This window comes from Pinus tabuliformis, chromosome Q (assembly GCF_031772625.1).
Source record: "Pinus tabuliformis cultivar Carrire ecotype Pingquan chromosome Q, CPIR1, whole genome shotgun sequence".
In the NCBI taxonomy this organism is placed as follows: domain Eukaryota; kingdom Viridiplantae; phylum Streptophyta; class Pinopsida; order Pinales; family Pinaceae; genus Pinus; species Pinus tabuliformis.
Window position 1 is genome coordinate 1197059835 of NC_142296.1, and position 14343 is coordinate 1197074177.

Here is a 14343-nt window from a genome sequence, read left to right on the forward strand (position 1 = left end):
TTTCATTTTCTTATAGCTACTTTGCTAATTGCATTACGCTGTCTTCCATATTGCCCCCGAAAAAAATATGATTTTCATTATGCACCCCCGTAAGGTACAATCTTCACCCAAAAAGCTATCATGCTTAACAAAATGGCAAAATAGTTTTGTAGACTAATAGAGCTTTTCAAATCCTTTATGCTTCAAAACACTTGATAAAAATACTTTATGAACCACTTTATGAAGAGCCCTTAAATTTTATACAACATTCTTTTTCAAAAAATAGATTTCATGTATTAATAAAACTCAAAAGCATAACCTTCACATGACTTTTCAAAAACTGTGCCCACCAATAAAACCTTTTGAAACTTTGACTTTGCACTTCGGATGATAATTTTTGAAACTTTGACTTTTCATACCACATTCAAACTTGTGCACGTGAATTTAATAATTCTTCATGTGGTTGATACTGTGCCTCATCCACTTTCTTCGGGCCTAACTATGGTTTGTCGCGGCGGTGCTAAAAAATACATCTACTCTGCAGCTGAACAACCTTATGGATCGATAACAGATCTTCTCGCACCCCACCTTTGGAATATGGCTGGCGGCTTGCTTGTGCTTGACTATGGCAGCTTTCTCAATCGCCTAGTAGCACCCGATTTGAGATTATGGCTCAACGCAACAACAACAGAAAATACTTTTACAATAGGAGTTGAGGTGAGTGAAAAATAAAGTTAACTTAAGGTTTTGGTACCTAGAAGGGTGATTTAGCCCTTGGGGGTCCTGTAGCAAGTGAGGGAAGTCAGTATGGTTTTGGTTTGTCAATTCCACTTCTTTAAGACGATCTAGGAGGTCGAACTATATAATAGTAACTCTTCTTCAATTATTTACTCCGATGGGCCAATTAACTTTGGTAAATGTGGGAGGAGGGTGTTATAGGGACCATTTATTCAAGTTCACTTGTGCCTTACAAGGTGCAAAATTTGAAACGAATCTTATAGTTTTCCAAATCATAATTAATATAAAAATCAAATTCCTTGTGTTTGCACATACTTGATTGTAACCAAAAAATGACTCATAAAGGTGAGTATTATTGTGAAACAAAATTCCAACATGTTGATGCAATGGTGGTTTGTGGATCTAAGAATTTATTTAAGATACATAAGTTATTTTTTTATTGAGTTAAAAATATGGCTTCCATGATTATAGACTTTACAAAGATTATTTCATTATGTGTCAAGCATTTTTTAAAAATCAATGCTTATTTACGTAATTTCAAGGACTGTCATAACTCGTCACATAATTATTTAAAGAGATCTACATCAATGACACAGCCTGTGTCTTATAAACTTGATGTACATGAATGCTGCTATAGTTTATTTTTAATTAAATACTTTTGATATTGATTTATTTCAATGGTGAGATATTTTGTTGGATTCATTATTTTATATTGTTTCTAGAGACTTTAAATATAATTTTTTATTTTCTCTAAAAATATAATAGTTAAGATTAAAGACACATTATCTCTATAATAACAATATGTTTTGATCTAAAAACAAAAATAAAATTACCTCTAAAAAACAATAAAAATTATGTTATATATTGTTTATATAAAAAATTTCTTAAAACACTAATTTAAAAACAATACACATTATTATTATTTTTTTTATCAAAGTTAAACAATTTCTCCAAAAACTATTTTAAATATTATGTTTTTTTATCAAAATGGCAAAATAGTTTTCTAGACTAATAGAGCTTTTCAAATCCTTTATGCTTCAAAACACTTGATAAAAATACTTTATGAACCACTTTATGAAGAGCCCTTAAATTTTATACAACATTCTTTTTGAAAAAATAGATTTCATGTATTAATAAAACTCAAAAGCATAACCTTCACATGACTTTTCAAAAACTGTGCCCACCAATAAAACCTTTTGAAACTTTGACTTTGCACTTTGGATGATAATTTTTGAAACTTTGACTTTTCATACCACATTCAAACTTGTGCACGTGAATTTAATAATTCTTCATGTGGTTGATACTGTGCCCCATCCACTTTCTTCGGGCCTAACTATGGTTTGTCGCGGCGGTGCTAAAAAATACATCTACTCTGCAGCTGAACAACCTTATGGATCGACAACAGATCTTCTCGCACCCCACCTTTTGAATATGGCTGGCGGCTTGCTTGTGCTTGACTATGGCAGCTTTCTCAATCGCCTAGTAGCACCCGATTTGAGATTATGGCTCAACGCAACAACAACGGAAAATACTTTTACAATAGGAGTTGAGGTGAGTGAAAAATAAAGTTAATTTAGGGTTTTGGTACTTAGAAGGGTGATTTAACTCTTGGGGTTTTGTAGCGAGGGAAGTCAGTGTGGTTTTGGTTTGTCGATTCCATTTCTTTAAGATGATCTAGGAGGTCGAACTATATAATAGTATCTCTTCTTCAATTATTTACTCCGATGGGCCAATTAATTTTGGTAAATGTAGGAGGAGGGTGTTATAGGGACCATTTATTCAAGTTCACTTGTGCCTTACAAGGTGCAGAATTTGAAACAAATCTTATAGTTTTCCAAATCATAATTAATATAAAAATCAAATTCCTTGTGTTTGCACATACTTGATTGTAACCAAAAAATGACTCATAAAGGTGAGTATTATTGTGAAACAAAATTCCAACATGTTGATGCATTGGTGGTTTGTGGATCTGAGAATTTATTTAAGACACATAAGTTATTTTTTTATTGAGTTAAAAATATGGCTTCCATAATTATAGACTTTACAAAGATTATTTCATTATATGTCAAGCATTTTTTAAAAACCAATGCTTATATAAGTAATTTCAAGGACTGTCATAACTAGTCACATAATTATTTAAAGGGATCTACATAACTAGTCACATAATTATTTAAAGGGATTTACATCAACGACACAGCCTGTGTCTTATAAACCTGACGTACATGAATGATGTTGTAGTTTATTTTTAATTAAATACTTTTGATATTGATTTATTTCAATGGTGAGATATTTTGTTAGATTCATTATTTTATATTGTTTCTAGAGACTTTAAATATAATTTTTTATTTTCTCTAAAAATATAATAGTTAAAATTAAAGACACATTATCTCTATAAAAACAATATGTTTTTACAATAATATTTGTGTTATATATTATTTATATAAAAAACTTCTTAAAACAATAATTTAAAAACAATACACATTATTATTTTTTTTTTTATCAAAGTTAAACAATTTATCCAAAAACTATTTTAAGTATTATGTTAAAAGCTCTATATATTAGTGGGAGAAATTTTAAAACATACGTAGAAAAAGGAAAATCAAAATTACAAGCAGAATGTGAGCTCTAATTCTATGAGCCTACGTAAAATGAGTCCCTCTATGCAAAACTCCGGAGGCTCCGGAGGCATGACTTCAGCCGATTTAAAAAATGGAATGAAAATATACGAATGATACTTGAAATATTCAATGACAATTTAAGAAACATGTTTATAGAAAAAAAAATAGAATGCATATCAAGATAATTATTACATGATTATCCTTTTGTAATCGCACCTATTTATCTTTATATTCCTTTTTTTTTGTTTAATACAAATTTTGTTTTCCTCGATTGCGCAAATTAAAAAATGAAGACATTCTGTTTACCTTGAAATGTATATATTAGGGATAAAAGGTGGTCTTTCTAATGAGTTACTTGTGACTGAATGCATAATTCGTTATTATTTCAACATTATCGTGGTAAAAGTTGCCATTTTGTATTATATTTAACTCTCATGATAATGTTTACCCATATCAAATCCTATGGCAATCTCGACACAAATGTAGTGATTTCAACCATTCGGGATCACTTTTGTGAAGAGTAGAAACAAATCGCTCGTTCTCATTATGCGAAAGTTGTCCCTTTATTTAGAAATTTGTCTTTTATTTAGAGTCGCAGAATTGTATCATCCTACATACGACCAGAGCTGAACCTTGCTCTGCTATGATAATACCCGTAATCAATAGCCTGAATCGCTTTTATTGAGTGCAACACGATATTTTTATTACTGACGTAATATGATGGTTATGAAGGCGATGGCCCATTATTGTTAACAGCTAAGTTAACAGGTAAGATTGCTTCCTGGGTCTACACCAAGCTGACTGCAATAGGTGGTGTAATGACTGACGCGGTCGTTAACTTCGTCGGTGTTTCCACCGTTGCATTCTCCTCCATTGATTGCTTGAATAGTTGCCCCGAATCCCTGACCGGATGTAATAGCGGTGTGGCAATTGCTTTTCACATTCCAAAACCAGAGAGCTGTCTTCCACGAGGTTAGGTCGTCCTGAGCCACCAATCCAGGGTTATTCAGCAGATCCACTACCAGATAAGCTCCAGCTGCACCATAGTTTGCATTTCTGCAAAAATATTCAACAGTTAATGGCCACAAAAAATTCGAATTAAAATAAATAAATACTCACGAACAATTTCTTGCCTATAAACCCATACACATACCCTGTGAGTTGCAAGGGGCCACGGCCGTAGTATTGCTGTCCAGATGCGCATGGATATTGTGTATTGGTGGAATCACAGTAGGCGCTCTTGGCTATCTCCTCCACGTAGCACAGATCTGCGAATCAGTTAGACAACATTTTTGTCAATATAGATGAACAGCCGATTCTAAACTAAAATCTTCAATCTACTATATATTTAGAGGTAATGCGAAAATAAATTTGGATACATACTGCCAGTCTCGTGAGCAACATTGGCGAAGAAAGCAGCAATTTCTCTCTTGTTGTCATCGGATGTTCCGGTCGTGCCAAAACTAGAAAATGAATTGGCCGCATTAATGAAGTCGCTGTATGTATAGAAGGTCTTTCCTGCGCAGCCATCAGCGGCAGCAGATAAAATTCCATTGAAGAAATCTTGGGTAGCAATATCCGAAACAGCTCCGCGGCAGATAGAAAGAGCGGAAAGGGCAAAAACAAACCATAGAATAACAGCGCCCACAGTGAAATGAGTTGCCATATTGGTGGTTATTGTGCAGCAGTACTGTTGTTATCGCTAGTACAGACACAAAGACAAGTGCGGTGCTTTGCTTTCTGGATGGAAGAGGATTTGTTGCTTATATAGCCATCGGGATTGTACGCATTTGAGATGACGGCATATTCCCACCCTCTTATCACAACCATTTGATTTGTTGACGCGTCTTTAAGCTTCAGGGATTTTGTTGACCTCAATTCCGACTTTATCGCACTTTCCGCAGTTTTAGCTTTTGACTCGACATCTAGCCGCCCCCTTCCGATTACGAAATTAACCCCACACTTTATTTAGCAACACTAACTAGTAAGTCGTGAGTGACATGGAACAGTTTGAACATTTTTCCCATTATTAACGTGCGCTCCCCAGTAACACTGAACCTGTCTCGGATTCAATAATGTAATTCTCCTCGTCTCACACACCTACCTAAGAGTATGGCAATTCTCCTGCGTCTCACACACGTAAAGATAATTCAAATGAAATTATAATTTAACTGGTAGAGATAAGATTAAAATGAAATTTTCAATTCCGACATGATTTAAATGGTAATGATAAGATCAAAATGAAATTGTTAAGTTTGTGCGGTTCCATGTACTGAATTATAAGAATACAATTAAAATTGTAAAATATTGAGAAGGATTAATAGTCAAATAAATTTTCAAGTACTCAAATTATAAAAGTTGAATCACGTTATGACATATTTAAATAAAAATATAATTTAAATTATAATAAATTAAATTAATATAAAAAAATATATTTAAATAGAATTATTTTTTAAAAATGTATTGATAATTTAGATAAAATTGTTAAATTTGAATAGTGTACTGTAATAAAATTGGCATAATTACACATTAAATAAATACTAATAGATATCATTTCATGATAAGTATTAAAATACTAATTCTATCCATGATACATGTCATGTGATTAAAGAAACAAAATATTATAAAAATTAACTAAATTATAATTTTACTTTATATTATTATTTATTTTAAAATAAGTAATATATAGAGTAAAAATATATATCTATGGAGATTTAGGCCACTTTATCAGGGAGATTTGTAGTGTGTCAATAGGGTTTTTTACAATATCATGGCTTATCAATATCATTTGCTCAAAAAACGGTAAGTCCCCTCATATGATAGTTGTTTATATGTTTTTTTTTTTTTTTAAACTAGCAATTGCACCAAATTTTGCAATGGAAACGCCCTAAGGGTGTGGCCTAGGAAAGAGTAGCATTAAAAGTGACAACTGCAACATGTGGAGAAAAAATGATGGATGTGGTTAATGCTCAAAACCAATTCAACAATTTGAAACATTTTGAAATCATAAAAGAGTAGGAAAGAGTAGCGTTAACAGCGAAAGTGGCAATTGCAACATTTGGCGGAAAAATCATAGACGTGGTTAATACTCAAAACAAGTTCAACAATTTGAAACATTGTGAAAGCATACAAATTATTAAGAGCTTTAATTCTCTATTGTATAAGTCAAATAAAAAACAAAAGGGAAAAATAAAATTAAAAAATCAGTAAATTGAAACCATAATGCATACGGGCCAACAATGTTTGCACCATGTCAAATTAGAGTTGGAATCCTACACCATGTCACCCTACAGTTGGAATCTCATTGTTTTGCATGTTTTCGTTTTCCATCCTCAATTGAGAGGAGAGGCAACATTAGCAAATTCAATTCTTTCTAAGCCAACTTATTACATATGATAGATTTTGACAATAAAAGCCAAAATCAATTGTCCTAAATAAAGTCACTCAGAAAATTTATGAAATGAATTTCAATATCTAAAATTTCATTGACATGATGAGAGACCACTATTCCAAAAACAAAAACATAGATTTTTCCTAATGTAGCAATCTAGGATCAAATTTGATGAGATCTGAAATTTCATGGAATGTATCTTAAAACCCCACACAAATGGAACTTCTATAGTACATGAATAAGGGATCTCAAATCTCGGTTTCACAATTACTTTTCAAAATAAGATGAAAATACAAATAATAGACTTACAATCAAAGTCATGGAAGCAATTTTAATATGTTAACATGAAAATTCTAAAATTGAGAAAAGACATTCCAAAACAATTTAATGAACATGGTCTTGAATTTCATACCGTTCTCTGAATGCAAATATGAATTTGTACGACAACCATGGGATATGTAGACCCTTGTTGTTAAACATCCTTGAGTTTAAAATATTCAAGTTTAGAGTAGGTCTCCTGAAATCCAAGACAATGTGCATAATTCATATCAACATATTTAGTTTCATTGTTTGGTTTTGGTTCAGGAATTTGAAGGCGCTGGATACTTTTGAAGGGATATGCTTTCAAAGAGAATTTCTTTATCCAAGGTGTTGAGAATGGTCTAGTGAGTTTTGTTATTTGATTATTTCTATGCTTTGGATTTGAATGGATCGTATTAGTCACATCATAATCCATCACTATTCATGTCAAAACACGTGGCATCTTTTATAATTTTGAAGGGTTATGCTTTCAAAGAGCATTTCTTTATCTGAGGTGTTGAGAAAGGTCTTGTGAATTTTTTTATTTGATTAATTCTATGATTTGGATTTGAATGGATCATATTAGTCACATCATAATTCATCACTAATGTAAAAACATGTGGCATCTTTTAAACAAAATGTAAGACCACTTATAAAATAAAAACCTATATTAAAATAGTTAACCTACAATTTCTTTCCTTTTGCAGAAGTAAATAGGTCCCTCTTGCCAGATTCACTACCCATGTGTTTAGGCGCTGGTGACGAAGAAGGATCTTCACTACCCATATCAATTAAAAAATTTAAAATCCTAAAATGTATGAAAATGACAATACTTTCTTTTAAGAAATGTATATCCATCTAGATTTATCCATGAAATTCTTTAAACAATTATTAAACATGAATCCTTAAGTATGATTGTACTCTTTAAGTACAGTCATCTTGAAGTATTGTATTTGAAGAACTTCATTCTGAGAAGGTCTCTTGAGACCCAAGACAATGTGCATAATTCATATCAATATATTCAATTTCATAGTTTTCTTTTGGTTGAGGAATTTGAAGACTTTTGATACTTCTCAAGGGTTATGTTTTCATAGAGAATTTCTTTATTTGAGGTGTTCAAAAAGCTCTGGTGGTTTTTGTTATCTGATTATTTCCATGCTTTTGATTTGAATGGATTGAATTGGCAGCAACATCATATGCTCTTGCTTTGGATTTGAATGGATTGTGTTAGCCACAACATCATATGCTCTTTATCTGAGATGTTGAGAAAACTCTAGTGGGTTTTATTATTTTATTATTTCCATACTTTGGATATGAATGGATTGCATTAGCCGCAACATCATCTAGCACTGCTCCTATAAAAACATGTGGCATTTTTTTAACCAAAAAGTAATACCACTTATAAAATAAGTACCTATATAAAAATATGACGTGTTACCTTGCCTTAGGACCCTTACCCCTTCCTCGTGATTGAACCTTCAATAATGAACCTCTCGAATAATCCTATCAAGACTACTCCCGCTTTCTGTTATTTGATGGTCGCTTTATGCCAGAAACCATCCCGAGTTTGTTAGTGAGGGAGGTTGTCACCAATGAAACTGAACACTTAGAATGAACGGCATGATTTGTTTCCCATTAGCGAACCAGACCGGAAGAACCCAAGTCGTTTGAGAGGAGTTAGGTGGGTAGCCGCACCAAGTCCATCAACCAACGATACTGATTTTGGTTCTTACACTTATGCCGGCCGTTGAGGCCAATGGGAGAGCACCGAAGAAGCCAAGTCGCATTAGGTGAGGGGTCACCGATGAAACGAACCCACCTTATCCTCCGATCGAACCTTTACCTACGATGAAAGATAGATGATCGAAGCTGAGCGAAACAGAGCGGGCTCTCCTAATCAGATGAGTGACGATCTCTATCAAAGTAGGTCAAATTAACTATTGTGTCTTTCTTTTTTCATAATTAAAGAGACCCCTCTCGCCAAATTCACTCACCATGTGTTATGCTATTCCAATATCAAAGCATATTGTGGGAAAGCGTTTGGAAAGCATATTTAGGTTAGTGCCTCCCCCCTTTGCACCATGGATTGCAATAATATTGATGTCTATTGACATATGGATGATGTGCTAGCTAATAAATCATGATACATGCTTATTAAGTCTATAATCATGTATATATGAGACATGAATATTTTGGAATAGAGGTTTCAAAATTTTGATTTAATTACTAATCATTATATTTAATCTCCACACAATATTCTAGAAAATTCTTAGTAATAGCCAAATATTAAAGGTTATGATTTATTATGCATTTATTTTCTATTTTAATTAATTTGATTAATTAAAAAAGTTATATGAATATGTGTTTCAATGTCATATAAGAGGTATGTGGTAAGTGTTTTTCCTCTCTTATGAGCCATTTAATTAAGTAGGAAAATTTTCTCAGAATGAGACTTCCATAATTTTCATTTATTTACCAATAATTATTAAAAGGATGGTAGGGATTTATTCTCTATGAAATATTCTAGAATATTCTCAATAGTAGTTTTAATAGTAATAACACGAAATTTATCTCAAACATAATTATTCACTTTTACCCTTCTAATTAAATTAATTAATTAAAAAAATATCATATACGAACAAGTGTCATAGGAATATGAGTTATGTTTTTTTGGGCATGTGGTATCAATAAGCCATAGTACTGACACATAGTCTTGTAGAAAAACCTATTTAGAAGTTAAGTATCTATATAGTAAATTGAGAGTAAATGTAAAATGGAGTTGAAACTCCATAATTAAGAGTATTGTTACATGTTTTATATATATCTTTAACTTATATATTAATTTTTCTAATTAATAATAATAATTCGATCCGTGTCATTTCTTCTTAAGTTTTTATTTATTTTATAAGTATCTATATAGTAAATTGAGAGTAAATGTAAAATGGAGTTGAAACTCCATAGTTAAGAGTATTGTTACATGTTTTATATATATGTTTAGCTTATATATATATATATATATATTTTAATTAATAATAATAATTGGATCCATTCTATTTTTTCTTAAGTTTATATATATATATATATATATATATATTCTAATTTCTTAATTTTTACTATTTGTTTGAATATTTATCTTGACTACTAATAATAGATGATTAATTATTTTTTCATTATTGATTTATTTATGCACTTAGTTAATTAATTATTATTATTATTTTGTAAGTTTGATATAAATATTATTTTTATTTTAGTGTTATAATTATTTAGATTTGAACCAAATATTTTTATTTAAGTTTTACCATTTATTATTTTTAACCTTTTAGAATTAATTGTTTTGATTATTTTATTATATTGATTTTATTAATTTTTTTATTGTTTTGATTATATAGATTTGACATAAATATTATTTTATTTTTAGATATTTATTTTAGTAAAATTTTCCTTTTGATTAATTATTTTCCTTAATACAATATTAACAATTATTTCTTATTATTAAAATATTATTTATTTAGTCAAATCTAACACTTTTCTTTATATGAAAATACTATTTATTAATAATATTATTTATTTAGTCAAATCTAATGGTTATAATATAACCACTAAAATTTTATTCTCTTAAGTTTTCTTATTTTTCATAATATAGATGACAAAAGCCTAAATTCAATAAATATAAAATAATGTTATAATTTAGCTAATTTTAATTAGTGTTTTTAGTCTTAAAAATGAGAAATGTTTGAGTATTTAGATGCATATTGGTGTTGATGATCCATTTAATTTACATGGGTGCGAAAGGTTATGAAGAGCAGATGGACACGTGGAAAACTATTTTTCTCTCCTCCTGTAAAGTAAATATGTTGTACTGAACCTCGAATAGGCGAATTAATTCACGAACCAAATCAAACCGCCATATTTTCGAATTTTTTCTTCCATTTCCATTGAATTTGGTAACTATGCTACGTACTAGCTTAATTGTATTTTCCTTATCGAAAACAATCAAAAGATGCTAAATATTTTTTCAAAAAACATATCACATTCAAACTGCACCACCAAGAAAATGAATTTCAACAAAAAAAAAAGAAATGCATTGCATTCAAGTGGATCCTGCAAGTAAATGAACTTCAACACAAAAAGAAACACATCACATTCAGCCGATCCAACAGACCATCAAAATATGTTGAATATTTTTTCAAGAAACACATTACATTGAAACTGTGCTACCAAGAGCATAAAGTTCAACAGAATAAAGAAAAGCATTGCATTCAAGGGACTCTTGGAAGTAAATGAAACTCAACAGAAAAGAAACACATAGCATTCGTAAAAGTATCCTAAAATAGTAGATTCAAACATTAGTTGTCCATTCACCAAAAACATTCATATTTAATCAAAATTTGACATTCCACACACAACTTAATCCTTTATATCATTCTGATCTACAACACCTTTCTTATCATTTCTCCACTAAACTAAAAGGGCACATTAAAACACTGAAAAGATTGTAAGTAGACTAAAATTATGCTAGTGTTAAAAAAATACTCAGAAACATACTCAGAAAATCACCCTTCCCTCCTCCATTACACACGCAATTTCAGGCTCCTTTCTCAGACTCAGTCTCACGCTGTAAGGTTTCTGATGATGCCGATGACAGACCATGTCCCAAGGGTAACCGTTTTATCGGAATCAAATCGATACCAAGGAGGATCACACATTCAACGTTTGGCTCACACTCGCAACCGAGACATGCAAATCGACCTTGTATATCAAGCATTTGGCTTAGGCTCGCAAAAGAGACTATTTCAAGCATTTGGCTCAGGTTCGTAATAGATACCTGCAACTCAACTTTGTATATCATAGCTTGGTGCAAGAGAGATTAGTTTAGTAAGTTAGTTATTATGTAGTTAGTTATTTAAATGAAGGAGATTGTGGATCTATTGGCCTAAAACATTTCAATCATCTAACATTTGATCTGATGGTGCAAAAGGTGACACGGTGACAGTGAGCGAAGTTGTTTTCAAAGGGAAACACCTTATGACGTAATTAATCTATTTAAATTAAGGTGAAAAAAGAGAAAAACAACTTTGGAGATAATTTTACCTTTGATTTGTGTATATCACTAAGAATATTTTTTGGAGGTTAGATCCCAACTATCTACCTAATAATTATTGATAACTTAATTAAAATTTTGCAAGGACTATGCCAAAATAGACATGCTTAATTATTAAATATTCATAAATATGCACACTAATTTTAAGAATAATAGTAATGATTTATTTATTTTTTAAATTACATTGCTTAATTAATTTAAATTAATGGTAAAATCAATTTTTAAGAAATAAAATTATTAAATATTGAGAAGGATATTCATTTCTTTTTATGAAAGACCATACCTCTGAGGCCTTGAGGAGACTAAGAAGTATAAAATGGATACATAAACACTAAAAACAAAATATCACTAGACCAATTAAGAGGAATTATATCAATTTATGTCTTCCATAAGTATGAGCTCCTTCTTTCTACCTAGAGGGTAGACGAAATCAGGAGCAATGCCCATATATTTCCTAATATTCCCCAATAGGAAATCCACTACTATTATTTTCCTCTGCATGTTATCCAAAAAATAGAAGAATATCTTCTATTCTTTCAATTTCATCCATTGTAATACCCTATATCACTATTACTTTTGGAAGAGTTTATGTTTTAATGTGTGCCTGTAATTATTTATTTTAGAGACACTAGTGATGGGCATGGGCCAAAGACTAAATCTAAAACATTTTGAACGGAAAATGCAAGTATTTATGTGAAAAATTAAATAAAATATTATGGGATCCAACACGTGAGTAGTTAGTTTGTTTTCTTGTTAGAAAATTTTTAAAGTGGTTGAGTCCTACGTAGTGGACAAGAAAAACGTGGTGACAATTATCATAGTTATAACCTCCGATGATTCCCCAAAATTCCAAGCGCAATAACTACCACTAAGAGACAAAATAACTGGATAAAGATTTTATGTTGGGGAGAAGGATAAGCATAATTGGAAAGAAATGCAATGTGGAATCCAAGGAAGTCCTATTTCTCACAAATCCTAGGTTCATAAAGAAAAAAAGGCAAACATTGAAAAGAAGGATGTTGTTATATTTTGTGTGGGAAGGAGGAAGAAGATCATCAAGAGATGATAGGATTCTATTAACAGAGTCGTTTGAGGCTTAAGGGAAGTTGCTGAGTTTTTAATTCACCGGTTGGGAGGAATGTGTTTGTTCCTATTATATTTCCGAGTGTTCAAATAAGTAAAATGATTACTAGAGAGAATCTATTATGAGAATGCTTGTTTTGAAAGCATGTTTTACTAAGTATATAGGTGTTTTCATAAAAAATGAATACTAAACAATGCATTCAGTGAAAAAGAGAAATGAAATCAATAAATAACATGCAACAATATGTACACAATAATCCTCATGAATGCATAGAAATTTGATAAAGGTAACTTATGAATACTAGTATGTTTCTTAATAGAGAAAGAATATATATATATATAGCTGATAGTATGTTGAAGAGAGCAAAGATAGGTATGAAGATATCTATAAAAGATGACAAAAATTCCTAAATAGTTGAACTAGTGGAATTATAAATACAATAATTTTCTTAGTAGAAAATCTCTGCAAATGATGTATTTACAAGCTACCATATAACTAATCAGAAATATTAAAGTAGGTTAAGCATGTTTGTAAGCTCCTGGGGAGGGATAACCCCCATTTTTAACTTCTTAATGCTTGCATTTCCTACTCTATATGTAAGACACTCTCTATTAATGATTACATGAACCATTTGTAGAGGTTACATATAACTACTTGTATACACAATTTTTTCTTAGAAGAATTCTAAGCTTGACTTTGGCTGAGCGCTTAAAGGAGAAGGATTTACTAATGGAAACTAAGATAACATGGAATAATAAAGTATTATTTTTAAAACAACATAGATCCATCTTAAGTACTCTAATATCCTGTACAACGAAATAATCAAACGATTTGGCACATTTAGGTGTTCTAGTTGTAGTCAAAACAATGAACACAACAGAATATGGAAATGTAACCTTTATTTATGTTAATAACTAAAGAAAATGGTACATGACGATACAATAAATCTTAAGCCCTTGCAATGGCATGCATGACTACTTATCAAAAGAGAAGATAAATGCACTGAACAATATGCACACAATACACGAAATCCGCTAACTAATTTTTTAGCAATTACATAACAAAATTAAGCATTATCCCCAACAAAAATCCAATAGCTCTTGTATCATCTCGAGTCATTTTCATTTTCACA

The 14343-nt window shown here is 30.9% G+C and overlaps 1 protein-coding gene across 1 annotated transcript; it reads right to left on the minus strand.

Moving 5' to 3' along the window:
• Window positions 1-3726: 3726 nt before the first annotated feature.
• LOC149224040 (endochitinase 4-like) lies at window positions 3727-5078 on the minus strand. The gene is made up of 3 exons (XM_089383467.1): window positions 4719-5078; window positions 4489-4603; window positions 3727-4391 (listed from the first exon to the last, which is right to left on the minus strand). Exons 1-3 carry the CDS (start codon window positions 4999-5001, stop codon window positions 4097-4099), a joined length of 693 nt encoding a protein of 230 aa, XP_089239593.1. The 5' UTR covers window positions 5002-5078; the 3' UTR covers window positions 3727-4096.
• Between the last annotated feature and the right edge of the window lie 9265 nt (window positions 5079-14343).